We start from the raw sequence: 18,078 nt of genomic DNA on the forward strand, positions 1-18,078 counted from the left end.
TAAGTTCTGGATGGGTATGAGACAGAGATGACTTCCGGGGAAAGAGAGAAGGGTGTGAAGAGAGCAGGCTATCACAGCAATGTTAAGTGCTTACTTTAAATACATTGGTTTGTCTTCTGCTACATCTAATACTTCTAATAATCTAATAGTTCTAGTACAATACAAGATAGTCATGTATTACTTGTGTCATTAAAAAATAAATATCACAAAGTTAGTTCAAAAATAAGCTGAATTACAGTGGACTGAGATTGTAGACTGCTGTAATAGTCTGCTTAAGAATGGGAAAGGGAAGTGGATTTAGGGTGGTGTCGAGAGAACTGGAGAGGAGGCAGTAGGCGGAAGAGCGAGAGTCAATAGGACTCGGTACTGGAAAGGGGATGGAGTGTGAGAAAGGAAGGTTTCACTGGTGACTGGAATAGAGATGGCTTTAAGAGAAATAGAAAATAAGAGAACCTACTGATTGTGAGGAAAAGATAATTTTTATTTTGGAGTCACTGAATTTGAGATACTGATATCCAGGTAGATACACTGCAAGTCTCCTAGAAAGACATAATTTAAAGTACACAGATCAGAACTACTCTGGGGTTAAGTGACTAAATCCTTGAGATAACAATTATAAAGCAAGTGTTATGAACACTGATGGTATTTCTTTGTTACGATCACTGTCTAATGCTCCATTGGCAGTTATATATACACATTTAATCCTGGAATAGCTATTTATATATATTTAGGTATGAAAATTGATCATAAGAGGCTACAATATTGTATTACAGAAATAAATTTATTCACATTATTTTCAACAAATTCTTATATAGTGAGACCTGTCTTCCATTTGGTACATTTCCCACTTACAACTCTGTATCTAAATCAAACTCCCTAATATGAAAGAAATTTTCAAGAATAAAGGAAACAGATTATTGGCAAATGTAATTATTATAAATAAAAATTTTTAATGGTTTAAGTCCTATTCAGGACATCTTTTTCCCACCACATTTCCATTAAAATGTGATTGGCCTGGTCCTGGCAGGATATTGAAGTCCATCAATAGGGTTATTTGCGGCATTTAAACTATTCAGATGGCTAAGATTTTGCAACTAGAGGGTGCTGAAGGACTACAGAGGACTAGATTACAACTCATTTTTACAAAATTTGATAATCACTGAGAATCTTTCAAAATTAAAGTCTTCAATAAAATAGCATTGACTTACATATGGCAATTTGCATAAATATTTAAACATATTTTATTATTGTATTGACAATACAAACTCTTAGCTGCAACAAAACTCGCCAAATAATATAAATATACTTATTTGGTCTTATGTTCATGTTCCATTAATTACTGATAGTTCTCATTTCAGCTCTGGCAAAAATAAAAAGGTACATTGGCTGTGATATTGCTAGGTAATGAAAGCCTTATAGACCAGAAAGTGCATATTGTCAGGATGGAACAAGATCAAAGTAAGTAAATCTAAGTAGTCTAGACTTCTAGCAAGAAAGAAAACACAAGTAGAAGTGAGGCCTAGCATATACAAAGATATTTCCTTAGTCTTTAAATGTTCTTTAACAAATCCAAAAAATATTCAGATAAATAAGAAAAAAATAAATGAATTCTGAAAAACATTTTAATTTTACTTAAAAATATGTAAGCATTTTAATAAAGAAGTTAGAATCCTTTAATAATTACGATTTTTTTTTCCAACTCAAGTTACTTCTAGTGACAGGGTATTTTCCTCTTGGTTTCTTAAAAATGATGTGAAATCACATAACCATTACTATATTCCAATTTAAAATTTTTATGAGTCTTTTTAAGGCACAATGATTTTGTATACTCTTTATCAACAAAATGAAGTCCACGAAAATATATTTAAGTTTTAAGCTGGTTTAAGAAGAATTTCTTTTATCAGAAACATTTAATCAATGTATCTATCCTTTATTTTATCAGAAGCCAGAATTCAGTATGAATTTATGTAAATCCAGATTTCCCCATGTTTCACAAATGCTTACTGTGTTTAATCATCTGCCATTTTGACAACACAGGCACACTTTAAAATGAGCTGATTTTACAAATTAGTAATTTTTCAACTTTATTTCTCCACAGAGCCCACATAATTATAACTGATATATTTCTACTTACAAAGCTTAGACAATATGCAATATAATTTTGCTTAATCTGTGATATATCATCTAAAGTTATACAAGAATAAGATGGCTTTCTCTGAAAGTTACAATGAAGGACAATTCAAATACTACATCCATTAGAATGGTCATAACAGGATTCAGCGTGCACATCATTTTATTATCAGAATTATCTGAAGTATTTGTAATTTACACTAACTGAAGAGAATTGTTTGTATTTATATTTTGTAGTATGCTTATCCTTCATTTATTCCTAAAGCAATAAGTTCGCTATACATATATACATCATTATTAGAGCACAGACGTTACAGGATCATGCTGCCATTCAAAATTAAGGTGCCACATTTTTATTACAATCAAATGGCATCCAAATGCAGTATATTGCTAGGAAAATGCAAAGATTTTCACAGATTGGCATTTATGAATGACGTTGGTCATGATGAAATGGGGTTTTATTTCATACAACTGGAAAAGATGTATCATAAATATATAGACCAATATATAACGTTGAAGAACAAGAAGCAGAATGGAAACAAAGCTCTTGCATAAAGATCAATTCGTTTTGCTGCTGTTGGAATGACAGGTTTGGCGGGGGGTGGCTTCTTGTTGTTCTTTGCCTGAGATTTCCCAAGTCCATTGTTGACTTCAATAGGTTTTCCATAGCAGTCGTAATTGGATAATTCAAAATCTCTTGGTAAGCTTCCAACAATACTGAAGTCATTAGATCTCAGATCAGACTTAGAAGTACAAACCTTTTTGCATCTGGTTTCTCCAACCTGAGAACAGAAATTAAAGACAGAATATCTTCAGAATTTTTCTACTCAGAAAACACATTTCTTCAGGGCTGGCCTGGTGGCGCAGCGGTTAAGTTTGCACATTCCGCTTCTTGGTGGCCCAGGGTTCACCAGTTCGGATTCTGGGTGCAGACATGGCACCGCTTGGCAAAAGCCATGCTGTGGTAGGCATCCCACATATAAAGTAGAGGAAGGTGGGCACGGATGTTAGCTCAGGGCCAGTCTTCCTCAGCTAAAAGAGGAGGATTGGCAGTAGTTAGCTCAGGGCTAATCTTCCTAAAAAAATACATTTCTTCAAAAGAAGATTTAAAAAATCTGATGGTTTGGGGCCAGCCCTGTGGCATAATGGTTAAGCCTGGCACACTCCACCTTGGCAGACTGGACTCATGCGTTCAGATCCCAGGCATGGATGTACACCACCCATGAAGCCATGCTGTGGCAGTGACCCACATACAAAATAGAGGATGACTGGTAGAGATGTTAGCTCAGGGCTAATACTCCTTGAGCAAAAAAAGATGAAGACTGGCAACAGCTGTTATGGTAGAGTGAACCCTCCTCACCAAAAAAAAAAAAAATCTGATTATTTAATCAGTAGACTATTATCTTTGAGAGTCAATTGATTAGACCATCAGATACTTGAACATTTAGGGCTCTAAAGTTTTGCCTATATAACAAGACTTATGCCGTGGGATAAACTTTTGATAGGTTATTTTATGTTAAGTGATCAAAGCACAAATCAACATTTATCTTAAGTGCTCCCAGGCTTGTGAGAGTTCTCAGTTGAAAGACCAAGAAATAAAAATCGAACATTTAATCATGACACAGACCATATTACTATATATATGGATTACAGAAATCTTCCAGTACTTCTAACTTTTGACCTCCCATAGATCCTATTTCCAAATAGGGTGTTTTATAAGTGGCTGAGACATTTATCACTCCAACAAGACTGACTGTGTCTCTAAACCACTCTCACAAATAAGAACTAAAAGATGGTCACAATTATCATGAACCAAAGAGTTACTAATGAAAGGCTTTGCTAGCTTGTTGGCTAAAGTTGAATTAGCCAACCACGCTCAGAGAATCCGAAGAACTTGTATGTATGTCAGCCAGATCATATACTATAGAGATTATTCAGAGTTGATAATCTCTGAATTATTAAATTAGAACCAATTATTAAATTAAGTTATTAAATTTGAATCAATTTCCAGTAATATACAAAATAATTATTTCACACTGAATTCTCTCTAGCACTCAGAAATGTTCTTAGAAAGAATATAGGCTAACCTCAGTGGCTCAAGATAGCGCTGATAATACAAAAGCCCACAGAACAGTGAACGTTTGATTATCCTGCTTAATCCTCCACTGTTCTTACGGCTGATTTCTGTGATTTACTTTTGAAATCTTCACTATTGCTATTTACCGTTTTTACTGAGAAATGAAACCATATCATTGTATACTGTTAGTATACTATAGTTAGTCTAGTTTTTGCCTTATTAGTGTAATACATGAGTAGTTATGTGGATCTATTATATTTACCAGATTATGGCTGGGTACACATTATGCATAATGTAAGAAGTAAAACAAATTATTCCTCAGCAGGACTTCAGGTACCAGGACACTATCCTTTATCTGAACAATCACTGACACATATTTTCTGGGCAAGAGCCAGATGGCAGTGTTCAGAGGTAGATAGCAAAGATAACCAAGATATGCAGAGTGAAAAAACAAGTTAAAATGTATCTATATATCCTCCTGTCATTACACATTTAGGTTATTTCCATTTTTTAAAAAATATAAACAAGTACTGGTAATGTTATTTTTTTTAAGCTGGTATACAAATGTTGGCTTTATCATTATATACTTTATAACCCAGAGATATTTGTACAATCCTATTGGGTAAGAACTTTTAAAAAGATGTTTATGTAAATATAATTATACAAAAATACACGAGAAAATGCTGATAAGTAGGAATGCGGATTGAGGAGCTAGAAGTTGACTCTTCTGAATGTTTCATACTTAAAAAAAAAGATGTGACTCACCAATAGATTAACCTATTTAGAGAATGTTACAAAAGAGCCCAAATGGAAACGCAGTTCCACCCTGGTTTCATGGGACATTGTTTTAGCTTACAGAGGCCAACCTAAAGAAAGAAAAATCCCTCTCTCCGTTTTTTTAAATGCGCAGTTACAATTTACCAATTGTCAGAGCTTGACTGAGCTTAAAAGAGTAATTATGTCTTGATGAGGGAACTATTCTTGACGGAGTCACCATAGGTCCAGGGTTTAGTCCATATCAATTTATACACTGTGTTTAGGAAAATGTCTGGCAAAAAATGAGACTAATCAATGGAATGACAGAGAGAACAAAGGTAGCAACTAAAATCTAAATTATTTAAATGCAACTTTGGGAAATCATTCATACATACACATATATACGAATCATTCATGCATATATATATACACATTTATAATTTACTTCCAGACCTTCCATTTAAATTCTCCAAGTTGAAATTCTAAAAGGCTATTTGCAGCAAGCAGTCTGTCATCTAAGCTCCATTACCATGCACACACATGTGCACTCACACACTCTTCCTGTAAGTGTACCAGACAGAAAACCACATTTTAAAGCTCTAGTTTTGCAGTGTTGTTTAAGGAATATATAAGTCTCACTATGTATCAGTGAACTTTTGTAAAGAGTAAATCCCTACCTTGATCGGAACAGAAGTTGAGAACAGACTCTCCACATCAAATCTTTCATTATCCTCAGACTCTCAGAGCAATCTTCAAGACCTGGGACTCTGGGAATCCCAGTCCCTCCCTCTCCCTTGAGAATTTTCTTCTCCAAAAGTTTTAGATGCACTAACTGGGTTTTAGGATCCACTTATCAAAACAAAGGAGTACTCTAGCTTCTGCCAATACACTTAGGAAGCATGATTCTTATCAGTTGTTTTTACTTTTTCACAAAGAAGGCCATATATATTTACTATAGAAATGCATTTACTATAAATCACATTTTATATCTGACTTTAGGTATGGCTTTAGTATGGCTTAGCCATACTAAGCCACATGTTTAGTACGGCTAACTAAACAAGTTGCCAAATTTATGTGATGTTATAACCTAAGCCACACACACATACTTCAAATGTTCTAATCTGTTTTATTTACCTAACATATTCTTAGATTCTTCCAGCTATTTTAATAATTTTAGAATTTTATCTCATAGTTTATTCAAAATGTAGACATAGAATGTTACATTTATTAAGAGACATTATTTAAATATAGTAACCATGACAGTAAGAGAAAAACAATTTCTTCACTGTTAAAGTAATAACATAGAAAAGCACTCCAAAAAGCTTCAATTTGGTCCTACTAAATTTTTAATCATTTAATTTATTAAAACCTTTCCAGGAACGTATTTGAAGATTCTGATATTTAAAATAAGTAGAGTTGGTTGCGTGTGTGTGTGTGTATGTGTGTGTGTTTATTGGTGAAAACCCCTACTACAGAAGTAATTTTCAATAATGTGACATGATTAAATAAGGAATAAGATTATGTTCCCTACTGAGAAGTCCTCAGGTTCCTTAAATAGCTCATGATTCATTACCTAGTTGCCTGGTCTCCTCTTCCCCCATTCATCAGAGATTTTACACAAACATAACTTTCTTTTTTAATTAATACTCTCCACACATAATTATCATATCAAGTATGTACATAAAAATACAAAATTATATTGTAAAATATAAACACTATCTTAAACAATGATAATATCACAGGAAGAAGGATTAAATAAACTGCTTATAAATAAAAGAGTAACCCTACTTAACACGTTCTTAAAAGTAATCTTGGTTATATTAATCTTCAATTTATAATTTCTCAATTTTTCCTCATATGAATATGTGTCTCATTTACTCTCATCATATAAACTTGCCACTTCTGAAAATTACTGGTAGCAAAAATGAGGTAGTATGATAATGAAACTGTCAAGAATAAAAAATGATGCAGGTAAAAACTTCTGACTGTTTCAAATTGTAGCCTCTAAGATTTTCTTTCTTCTTCAGTTTGAGTCTGTACATATTTAAAAGAAAATCACCTTATGCAATATTTCTTGACTAGAAGACTTAGGCATGATTTCACAGTGATAGCAGTATCTTCTATAGATGATAAACATCTGTTCAGAGAGGAATAATCTCTCTATATTTTACCAAATTTAAATCAATCCTTATTTTAACACATCATTACCATAAGAAACAACTCTCTCATTCATGCATGAACAGCAGCTTTTATTTTGTAATTTATTCAAATCCGTAGGCATGGATACTATTTTGTCTTTTATTCACAACACCTTTGTTGTAAATAGCACACGGCACATACTAGGTGTTGGGAATAGGATGATATTAACAACAGTGGGCCTTCAACTGTTTCTATTGAATAAAAAAAAGAAATATATGAATAAACCATCAAATTAGTAACCAAGATATTAGAATGATTGAGGAAGTACCAAATTTAGGGGGAAAAAAACCATAGACAATTATATATGTATGATGCCAGATTTATGTATGCAGGCAAAATTATGAAAACCTCATACTAAAAGTTAGATTATATCATCATTGATCTTTCCTACACTTTTTAAAATCATCCCTTAGCAAGCACAATAATATTTTAAAAATCAGCATCAAAAACTTTCTACAATCCGAGTTTCATTGTGCTTCCATTAATTACTGTCGTTATTCTGTCTAAAAATAAATGACATATCATCTGATTGAAATTACTTGGCAAAAGTTTGTGTTTTATAAAGCAAAATACACTAAAACAAATGCACTTTGAAAGCAAACCTATAATTTTTTCACAGGAAAACTGCTAAATTAAAAAGGCAATAATTTAAAAATTTCCTTTATATCTTCTTTCATGTGTCAATGTGTAAGAATCTTATTAATGTATCAAGCTTACACATTTGCTGTAAGTTTGATGTGTAATTTAAGCTAAGTTATTTCTGGACTTATATTCTCATTTTTGAAGGCTATCTCAGAATATAAATATTACATAGGTACAATGTTTATTTTGGAAATTGCATTTTGGTCTATAACAAGAGTAATTTACATTTATATCTGGAGATTAAAGTTTCTGGTCAACTTTTAAACTCTCTGAGCATCAGTCTATGACCTTTGTAGCAAAATGTCACAGCAGTTTCAGAATCCAGACATGTGCTTCTATTAGCAACTAAAACACAGAGAATTAAAACACAGATGTTCTTAAATATGTTGAACTTTTATTCATAGAGTTATTATTTTAACAATTGAAAGCTAAATTTAAAATGACATAATTCAGTCTAATATTCTGGATCTTATTTATCCTTTATATCTATGTACATAAATAATCTTGATATGTTCTACAGCTCTCTGAAAATCTGGTTCTAATGAGTCTCCTTCCATTAATTCCCCACTTCAGGGATTGTATTAAGATTCCAAGATCATTTGCACATTGCTGTTCTCTATTACTAGAGAATTTCTGCAATTATCAATGCTCTATAACATACCAGAAAATGAAGCTGATTGTGGCACTATTGGAAATCAGGCATCTGTTCTATAGAATATCTTTGCTTTCTGTCTCCAGATGTCTCAACCAGAGTCCAAGTTAAAGGGTAGGGGGATTAGTGTCCTAGAAACAGGGGGAGGTGCTAAAAAATAGGGAGATGTAAATGGAGGGGTTGATAGCTAGAGCCAAAGATTCAAGGAGTGAACACTCCCACATAATACAAAGGTCTCAGGTATTCCTCCTTCCACTTCTGGCATGGAGAAATAAGTATAAGTTTCAGAAGGAAAACCAAAGTTTCTCACAAAGACCTAGCATGCTTCGAATACCAGTTCTTTGATGTGCTAAAGCATGCCCTTAAGCAGTCGCTAGCTCTTCTAGGTACTATTTGGCAGTTTTGATGGTAATAGAGAAGAAAGTAAGATACTAGGAAACAGAACCATAATTTCCATGAAAGGGTGTGTTCCTGGTGCAGGGAATGCAGTAAATCTGAAACAGCCCAGTAGGCAGAGTAGTTGCAACATTAATGGAAATCTTAAGAGTAGCTCATTGATCTGTCTATTTAATCACTAGGATGTGGTAGGCAGGGTACAGGTATAATGAGGATGCTGAGCAACTTGAAAAGAATAGAAGGGACTTCTGAATCCAGGAAAACAGAGTAGACATACTCTGGACATTATACAAAACAAACCTAAGAAGACTGAGAGGTGGAGAAAAGGAAGCAGATCAGCTGGGGATCTTTAGACCCAACAAGGAATGAGACATTGGTGAGTTCTTGCATTTCCTTTTTGCTTCATATATCCAAGATTTGGAGCTGAAGAAGCTGGAACTGAAAATGCCAATGGGTGCAGATAAAAACGGCCCCAACAAAGCCTGCTCTCTCCAGCCAAAGGACAAAGAAAGGGGCAACTTAGCAAGACAGAAAACTTTCAGGCAATAATCCATCTATTCCAGCCAAACACCACAGAAAAAATTGTGGCCCTATCCCCACCCATGGCAGCAAAGGCCGATCGGGGAGTGAGCATTCCGCCTTAAAGAGGCTGTAACGAGGTTCCTAACACTACCAGTGAAGTAGAATCAAAGAAGGCCAAGTAGGGAGGCCGGACTTCCATCTCCATAGACCAGTAACAAGGCTCCGTTCACCAACACTGTGTCAGTGGAGACTGTATAAACAGCATGGACTTCCACCCTGACCCAACAGCAACAAGCTGCTTCTCCTCTTCTACACTGGGGGTGATGTCATAGGAGGCCTAGTGGAGAGGCAGAGCTTTCACTATTGCCAGGCAGTAATGAAGGCACCCCATTGCAGTGTCAGTAGAGACCACATGGGAAACCCACAACTCCCAATTCCACCCAGCAGTAATGAGGAGCCCCCGACCTCACTGTGTGCGGAACCTAGACTTCTACTTCCACCTGGCAATAATGAGGCAGGATCCCTCCTTCTCCTGGCAGAACAGAGTCAGAGAAAGCCAGCTAAAACAGAAAGTTTAAACAAGATTTAGAGTCTCTTAACAGAAGATGAAAATATCCAGGTTTCAATAGAGAATCACTCATCACACAAAGAACTGGGGAACATCTCAAACTGAATTTTTCAAAAAATATAATTAATAGATATCAACACCCAGAGGAAAAATGTGTTAGAATTATTTGAGAAAGGTTTTAAAGCATGGATGATAAAAATGCTTCAATCAGCAATTATGAACATATTTGAAACAAATGAAAAATAGATAGCCTGAGCAAAAAAATACAAAATCTGAGTCAAAAAAAAGATAAAAAGAAAAAACAAATGGAAATTTTATAACTGAAAAATACATTAACCAAAATAGAAATTTTAGTGGATGAGCTCAACAGGAAAATAGAGGAGGCAGAGGAAAGAATCAGTGAACAAGAAGATATAACAGAAGAAATTAGTCAATCTGAACAACAGAGAGAAAATAGATAGGAAAAAATGGACAGAGCCTCAGGGATCTGTGGGACTATAACAAAGGATCTAACCTTTGTGCCATCAGAGTCCCAGAAAGTCAGGAGAAAGAAGTCAGGGCTAAAAAGGTACTCAAAGAAATAACAATTGAAAACTTTCTAAGTTTGGCAAGAAACATAAGCCTACATTTTTTTTTTTTTTTTTTTTTTGGTGAGGAAGGTGGCCCTAAGCTAACATCTGTTGCCAATCTTCCTCTTTTTGCTTGAGGAAGACTGTCACTGAGCTAACATCTGTGCCAATCTTCCTCCAATTAGTATGTGGGACACCACCAAAGCATGGCTTGATGAGTGTTGCGTAGGTCCGTGCCCAGGATCTGAACCCGCAAACCCTGGGCCACTGAAGCAGAGTGCACAAACCTAACCACTACACCACCAGGTTGGCCCCTAAGCCCACGTTTTTTAACAAGCTAAACAAGTCTGAAACAGGATCAACCAAAGAAATTCACACCAAAAATAGCATAATTAAACTTCTAAACAGTGAAGACAAAATCAAAAAACCTTGAAAGCAACCAGATAAAAATGACACTTTACCTAAAGGGGAAAAGCAGTGCGAATGAAGTGGAGTTCTCATCAGAAGCCATGGAGGCCAGAAGGAAGTAGAACAATATTTTTTAGGTGCAGAAAGAAAAGAACTGTCAACCCAGAATCCTATACCCAGTGAAAATATTCTTCAGGGATGAAGGGAAAATCAAGACATTGTCAGATGAAGGAAAACTAGAAGAATTTGTCACCAGTAGAGCTACTCAAAATAATGGATAAAGGAAATTCTCTAAAAGGAAAGAAAACAATGAAAGACAGAACTTTGGAATACCAGAATAAAATAAAGACCATGGTAAGCAAAAATATGCATAAATACAATAAGCTTTCCTTCTGCCTTTGAGTTTTCAAAATTGTGTTTGATAGTGTAGCAAAAATTATGACACTGTCTAATTGGGTTCTAAGAAATATTTGCTACAATTTAAACAGAGGAAAGTAAAGGGATGGTAGGGAAGGTAATGCATCTACACATTACACTAACTGGTAATGAGACCAGTAGATTGTGCTAAATTACGTATGTATAATGTCATACCTAGAACAACCATTAAACAAGACATACAGAAAAATACACTTAAAAGCAATATAGAAAACTGAAAACATCATCTAGAAAATATCCAAGTAACCCACAGGAAAGCAAATAGATAAAAAAAACAGAACAAACAGAAAATAAAACATAAAATAATAGAGTGAAGCCCTAATATATCAATAATTACATTAAATTTAAATGATCTAAACATACCAATTAACACAGGAGAGTGAGAGAGCAGACTAAAAATCATAAACCAACTGCATGTTGTCTACAAGAAACTCACTTCAAATATAATGACATAGACATGTTGGATGGAAAAGGATGGAAAAAGATGTTGAAGACATGGCTTCTTTAAGGCCATGATAGTTCTGCATTAATCAAAATTTTATACTTATTCTTCATGAAGAGGATTAAGGATACAAAAGATTTATAAGGCCTGAAGAATCCTCCCACAAGGTAACAACTAAGAATTTGCAGAGAGGCTTAGAAAATGAGTTTAATAACTTAGAAGAAAGAAAAAGAAGGAGCTGCAGGCAGCACCACATATTGCTTTTGTATCTAAAAGTACACATGTGGCATACTTGTCTAACGTTCTAGGTAACGGCAGTGGTGATGGTCAACAAATTGATATTGTATGGGGCCAAATAAAGGCAGAACAGGCAAGATTTGTAAGGTTGTAGAATGGTATGGACCTTTTAGTCTCTTGTGGAGTTTACCAAGCAAGCTAAGCTCAATGAAAATGGTCTCCCAGCTTACTGGTCTTCCCAACCAGAGGGCATCAATCTGCGTAAGCGGACAGCTATCCTTAATCCATGAAGCAGCCTGTTGCTCCAGGATTTATCAGTACCTGAATCTAGAGGCATTGCCCACGGTTCTTAGATGCAAGATCAAGGGACAAGGCAAGGTAAAGGGGTTAATCCCTGCCCAATTCTTCTCCAGCTACTCACCGCTGGGCTGGATGGATCTCAAACTATGGATATAGTTTCCCTGTGGGCCAGGCATCCAATAAATAAGTAGCCTGCCTGACGTGTTCTACGTGAAGCTCTCAAACTTGACGGTGAACAGATAGGGGATTTAATCCAGAGCATGGCTCCCCTCAGCCTTCAGCATTGGCAGAAGGTCAACACTTCCCCCATAGTCCTTTGGCCTTTTGCTAAAGGTTATCCGATGAAAAACAGTACGGAGGTATACACTTTTGGCAAGATCTCCACATTGGATTGTGACAATCAAAGCAATCCTTAAACCCAAAATTCCTCTAAAATCCTTAAACATAAAAATTCCTCTAAAAATTTAATAAGGCGTTGATCTTTTTTCTTAATTAGTATTTGACCTTAGTGTTTCCTATTTCTTTTCCAAAAAGTATATTATGCTTCATTCCTTTTAATCTGTGAGAGAAAAATGGGTGAAAACCAGTTCTATCAAACCTTGACACCCACAGAAAAGGACCTCTTTCCTCCCGCAGCAGAGAGCATGGGGGAAATCATTTCACTGGATAATATCATTCTTACCTGCAAAGTGCTGATGTGAACAGGGGTTCCTGTACCATTCACAGTATTCTTTTTAGCCACATTTCCACCTTTCCCATCTGCTTGCTCAGCCTTAGCAATTCTGGCTTTTTCTGCTTCAACTCGTTTGGGGTTATTCAACATCACCTGGACGACAGCATACTCCACCAGGGAAGCGAACCCAAAGAGAAGACAAGCAATGAGCCATACGTCAAGAGCCTTCACGTACGACACTTTGGGAAGTTCAGCAGCAAGGGTTGTGCACTCAGAGGCCAAGCTGAGAACTGAGAAGATACCTACAGAAACAGAAATAGGCGTGAAAGTTGTTTTTTACAAAACCCTGTGAAATGTTCTGTAATCATTCCTCTTTGACTAAATCCATCTCCAGTAACTTCCAATGGGCCATGAACAATTCATCAGGTCCCTTTGAAGCTCAAAGAGTAGAGGAAATAATATGCATGTATTTAATGTAATGATTATCGAACGTGGTTTTGGATGTTTGTAAATACTCAGTATTAAAAAAAATGAATAGAAATTTAAACCAAAGTATGAAAACAAAATTTGCATCTGGTTTAGATATTAAAGATGTCTAAAACTATTCTGTAGTATCTCCGAGGAAGCCACAAAGTTCTCTGATTAGAGAGGGTTATTTCATTTTTCAGCTTTATTTTATACAGTTATAGAGCTGAACTTTACCCCATGAACAACTAAATCAGAACAAGAACAGAACACATAAAGCAATTTTCTGATAAGGTTCCCAATTTTAAAAAAATCTAATAGAAAAGACAACGTAGAGAACATTTCTGATTATTTCAGGGAAAACAAATGATTCCAGCTTTTCAAGGAAAGGCTAAAATTCTGCTATATGTAATATTAACCGTATATGGAAAGCTAACTAGAAATGTATCAGTTTAACTCAAACAATTGTAAAATCCCAAAAGACAACTGAAATAATTTATCTCCCTCTTTCTGTTCCCACTTGCCACACTCTCTTCCTCCATTTTTTTCAGAAGAGAGGATGAGGAAACATGACCCAGTGGCACAAACAACCAGTGATACACTGGGTCAGAAAGAATCTCACATGATGTCAAGAGAGCTTCATTTCAAGTAAAGCAGGAAAACAGGTTTGCCTTGGCTCTATGAGTCCACTTACGGGGCCAAGTGCACCTTATTCTTCTTAGATTTGATGACCTCTAAGAATAATGAATACATTACCCTAATAATTAAAGATGTACTTGGTGCTCTTTCCCCTTGCCCTGAAATGGTAAGCACCATATGAGTATTAATAATCACCTGAAAGATTGAAAAAATTTATTCCATCAATTGCACCATTTCAGAGGCTTCTGAAAGGTGTCAACCTCTTTTTTTTGTATTTTTTTAAGTATTCAAGAGCTAAAACATTCTACTAGAAAGGCTTTTAGCAAAATATAATGACTTCTGCAGATGAAAACAATATTACTTAGATATATAAAGACTTGATAGGCATCTAATTTGCTATCACAGTAATTATTCTCGGTCGTAAAGAAAATTAAGGACGAATTAATAGGACTATATTTTTAAAGTTAATATAGGTCTTCAGGCTTTCTAACTTGGAAGTGGGAAGTAACATAAAATCCAAGATCTTATCAATCATTGCCCTAAACTAGAATTAATTATACTTATGGGCATTAATTTGTCAAGCCATCTTTCCAAGTCAATTTTTCTATTCTTAATCAAATGTTATGTGTCAACCTATCAATCAAAAACGAGCCTTACTTAATTCTTTGAGATAGAATATATTGACACAACTGTGTTTTCATAGCATTTATGCTCATCAATAACATAGAATCCACCAAATTGTAGTAAACTTAGTATATACCTGAAAATTTATCCTGATATACTACAAACTTTATGACAAAATGGAGAACAGTGTCAGATTATAGAAAGCCTTGAAAGTCCTATAATGAATTCACCATATTTACTAGAGAATATTAAGAAACTATAAATTGGGGAGAAAAAAATGACATTATCAAAAGAATGTTTAAATAACATTGGTCTGGTAGCGATATACAAAATAGACTGAAAAGGAAAAACTGTAGTTGCAGAAACAAAGCATAAGGAATTGAAAAGGAGAGGATCAAAGCGGAAGGATTTTGGAGAAAACATTTTAAAAGACTTGGTTACTGACAAAAGGATGGAGGAAAAGATTGAGACAAAGTTCTGAATAGAATAACTGAAAAAATGGAAGGAGGAGACCATGGACAAGATGATGACTTGGGTATGAAAACACTGAGTCAGTTTAGATAAAGACCAAGAAACACAACAGATGACCATGATACAGCACAGTGCACTTGAGAACTTTTTTAAAAAGAAGGATTAGTCAATAACATTCAGATGGAGGTCAAGTGGAAAAAGGAGACTTTGTGAGGCAAAGATGCTCGAGTGTCAGAAAAAGGGGATTAAAGGAACAGAGACGGGATTGCCTTTTTAACAGAAGGATACAACATTAATGGATGTGGGGGGAAAGGAGAGGTATTTATAATTCCAGACATTAAGTTAAAAAAGCATGGTAGTCTATTCTATTAAGATTTTTATCATTTCAAAGATGTAAGAATAGAAATGGAGATAAGTTAAGGAGGAGGAGGCATGAACATCTTCTGGAAATCATGAGCCTAATCTTCAGGAAATCATGTTAAAACAGAAAACATCCATTTGTTTTGTTCATCCTAAAATAAGAAATCTGAGCAAATAACATCAAGTTTAGATTTCAAATCAGAGAAAATGTCTTAAAATTCATATATCTCTTAGAACTAGATGTGAGGTCTACATCTATTAAAAGGTAAAGCTAACAAATAATATAAATTAGAGTATTAATATGTAAAAAGGTTGAACTGAACAAAAACCTGTATAAACAATTCAGGGTGAAAGAAAAAGTTATTTAGCTAATCAAAATGAAGAATTTTATAGTGATAAAATCATCTCAATTATTCAAAAGACCACTCTTTATAGTGAACTCTGATTGACTATGAGATGTCTTGTTAACCAATCTCAGAGGAGAAATCTGCCAAACAATGCATAGCATATACACTAGCAATGTATTGATGACAAGAGGAAGACCAAAAACTAGAAAATAAAAACCAAAAGAAAGAAAAAGAGGGTGAAAAAAGGAAAAGAAATGGAAGGTAGAGATAGTATGGCATTTTCTGTTAACAAATGCCATGAACCCATAGAGAAGGTCAAGGAGTAATTGCAAGTGTGCACATACCAACTACCGTCTAAACTCCAACTAATTCTTATCTCATACTGAGATAAACTATTCACCAAATTGTATATATGGAATCATGATGAATAAAATGAAAATTCATTTGGAAGTACCCCTAAGTTATATTAGCATATCATTTCATAATGCTTTAATCAAAGAATACTAAAAAGAAAACTATTGGGGCCCGTCTGGTGGCATTGTAGCTAAGTTCACACACTCCACTTGGCAGCCCAGAGTTTGCAGATTCGGATCCGATGCATGGACCTAGCACTGCTTGTCAAGCCATGTTGTGGCAGTATTCCACATAAAGTGGAGGAAAATTGGCACAGATGTTAGCTCGGTGACAATCTTCCTCAAGCAAAAAGAAGAGGATTCGCGACAGATGTTAGCTCAGGGCCAATATTCCTCACAAGAAAAAAAAAAAAGAACGAACGAAAATAAAACTATTACTATCATATGGCAATCGAAAAATATCTATTGACATTTTGGGAAAAAATATTGACATTTTTGAAAGAGGTCTTTTTAATCCTTGAACGACTGCTTTAGATGATAAGAAAAGAGCACAATAAGAAAGAAAAGTATGTATATGTGGTCTACTAGCGGTCTGAATTGTGACCTGAGTTATGAATCTTTTTACATTTATGACTGAGAGTTACTTGTTAAAAAAAAATCCCTTTAGCAGAAACTCAAGTATTTTTTATGTACCAGGAAAAGGGAGTGTTATAGAATAATTTACATAGAGTATTACAGAAAGGTACTGCCATAGTTACTGGCATAGTTAATTTCCTACTCAAAGAAATAACTAAAGACAAAAAGTCTTTACCTAAATTTCATGGAGGAAGCTTTGGTGTTTGTTAATAATGGAAAAAGTAAATCAAAAAGAGACTGAGAGAAAAATAAAACTAGAATACACAACTGATTTTTTAAAAAGCCAAAAAGAGTCTAGGCAAATTAATTACTTTATGTTATATATTTTCCTCCTAACTTTTAGAAAATAAAAATTATGGGCCATAAAAAGAAGAGATTGGTAAACTGATTTTTTTGTAATCCTTTGGGAAAATGTTGGGGGGGGAGTAGAAAAAAGAAAGATATGCTGAGTCAAATAGCTATATCAACTGAACATCCTGAAATTTAATCTAAGTCAGTAATATGATTTTTCTTTTTTGATAAAATTATAAATATGTATAAACCTAATAATAGAGTTTCAAAATACCTGGAGCATAATTCCATAAATATAGTTGGAGATTTTAACAACTCTCTCACCAACAGCTGTAATCACTAGACAAAAGACATAAAAGATTTCAACAGCACTATCAACCAATTTGACTCCACTAGTATTTACAAAACACTACTCTCAATAATGACAAATATACCTTGCAAGTGCACATGGTTTGGTTACTTGGAGGCACATGCTGGTCTAGGCCATTAAGAAAAGTCTCAACAAACAAAAGGACTGAAATTATACAGTTTATTCTCAGACAAAACTAGAAAGCAATCATATTCAGGTATTTATAAAATCCTAAGTATTTGGAAATCAAGCAAATCCATGGGCAAAAGAAGAAATTACAAGAGAAATTAGAAAATATTTTTAACTGAAAAAAGATGAAAATACAACATATCAAAATTTGTACATTATAGCTAACGTGGTATTTACAGGGAAATTTGTAACTTTAAATGCTCAGAAAAGAAGATCTAAAATCAATTATCCAAGTTCCCACTCTAAGCACCAAAAAGAGATCAAATTAAATTGAAAGTAAATAAAAAGGAAACAATAAAAAGCTAAAATCAATTAACAAAAAACAACTAGAAAAAAATAAATGAAATC

The 18,078-nt window shown here is 34.5% G+C and overlaps 1 protein-coding gene across 5 annotated transcripts in view; it reads right to left on the bottom strand.

Moving 5' to 3' along the window:
• Positions 1-460: 460 nt before the first annotated feature.
• The window catches only part of GLRB (glycine receptor beta), an 85,631-nt gene continuing 68,013 nt past the window's right edge, over positions 461-18,078 (bottom strand). For all 5 annotated transcript variants that reach the window (XM_023636387.2, XM_070257415.1, XM_023636388.2 and 2 more), the window contains 2 exons: positions 13,016-13,308; positions 461-2,912 (listed from right to left, as the gene is read on the bottom strand). In XM_023636387.2, the coding sequence (XP_023492155.1) occupies positions 2,616-2,912; positions 13,016-13,308 (590 nt within the window). In that variant the 3' untranslated portion in view covers positions 461-2,615. The remainder of the gene's footprint in view (positions 2,913-13,015; positions 13,309-18,078) is intronic.

Source organism: Equus caballus, chromosome 2 (genome assembly GCF_041296265.1).
Source record: "Equus caballus isolate H_3958 breed thoroughbred chromosome 2, TB-T2T, whole genome shotgun sequence".
Taxonomy (NCBI): Eukaryota; Metazoa; Chordata; class Mammalia; order Perissodactyla; family Equidae; genus Equus; species Equus caballus.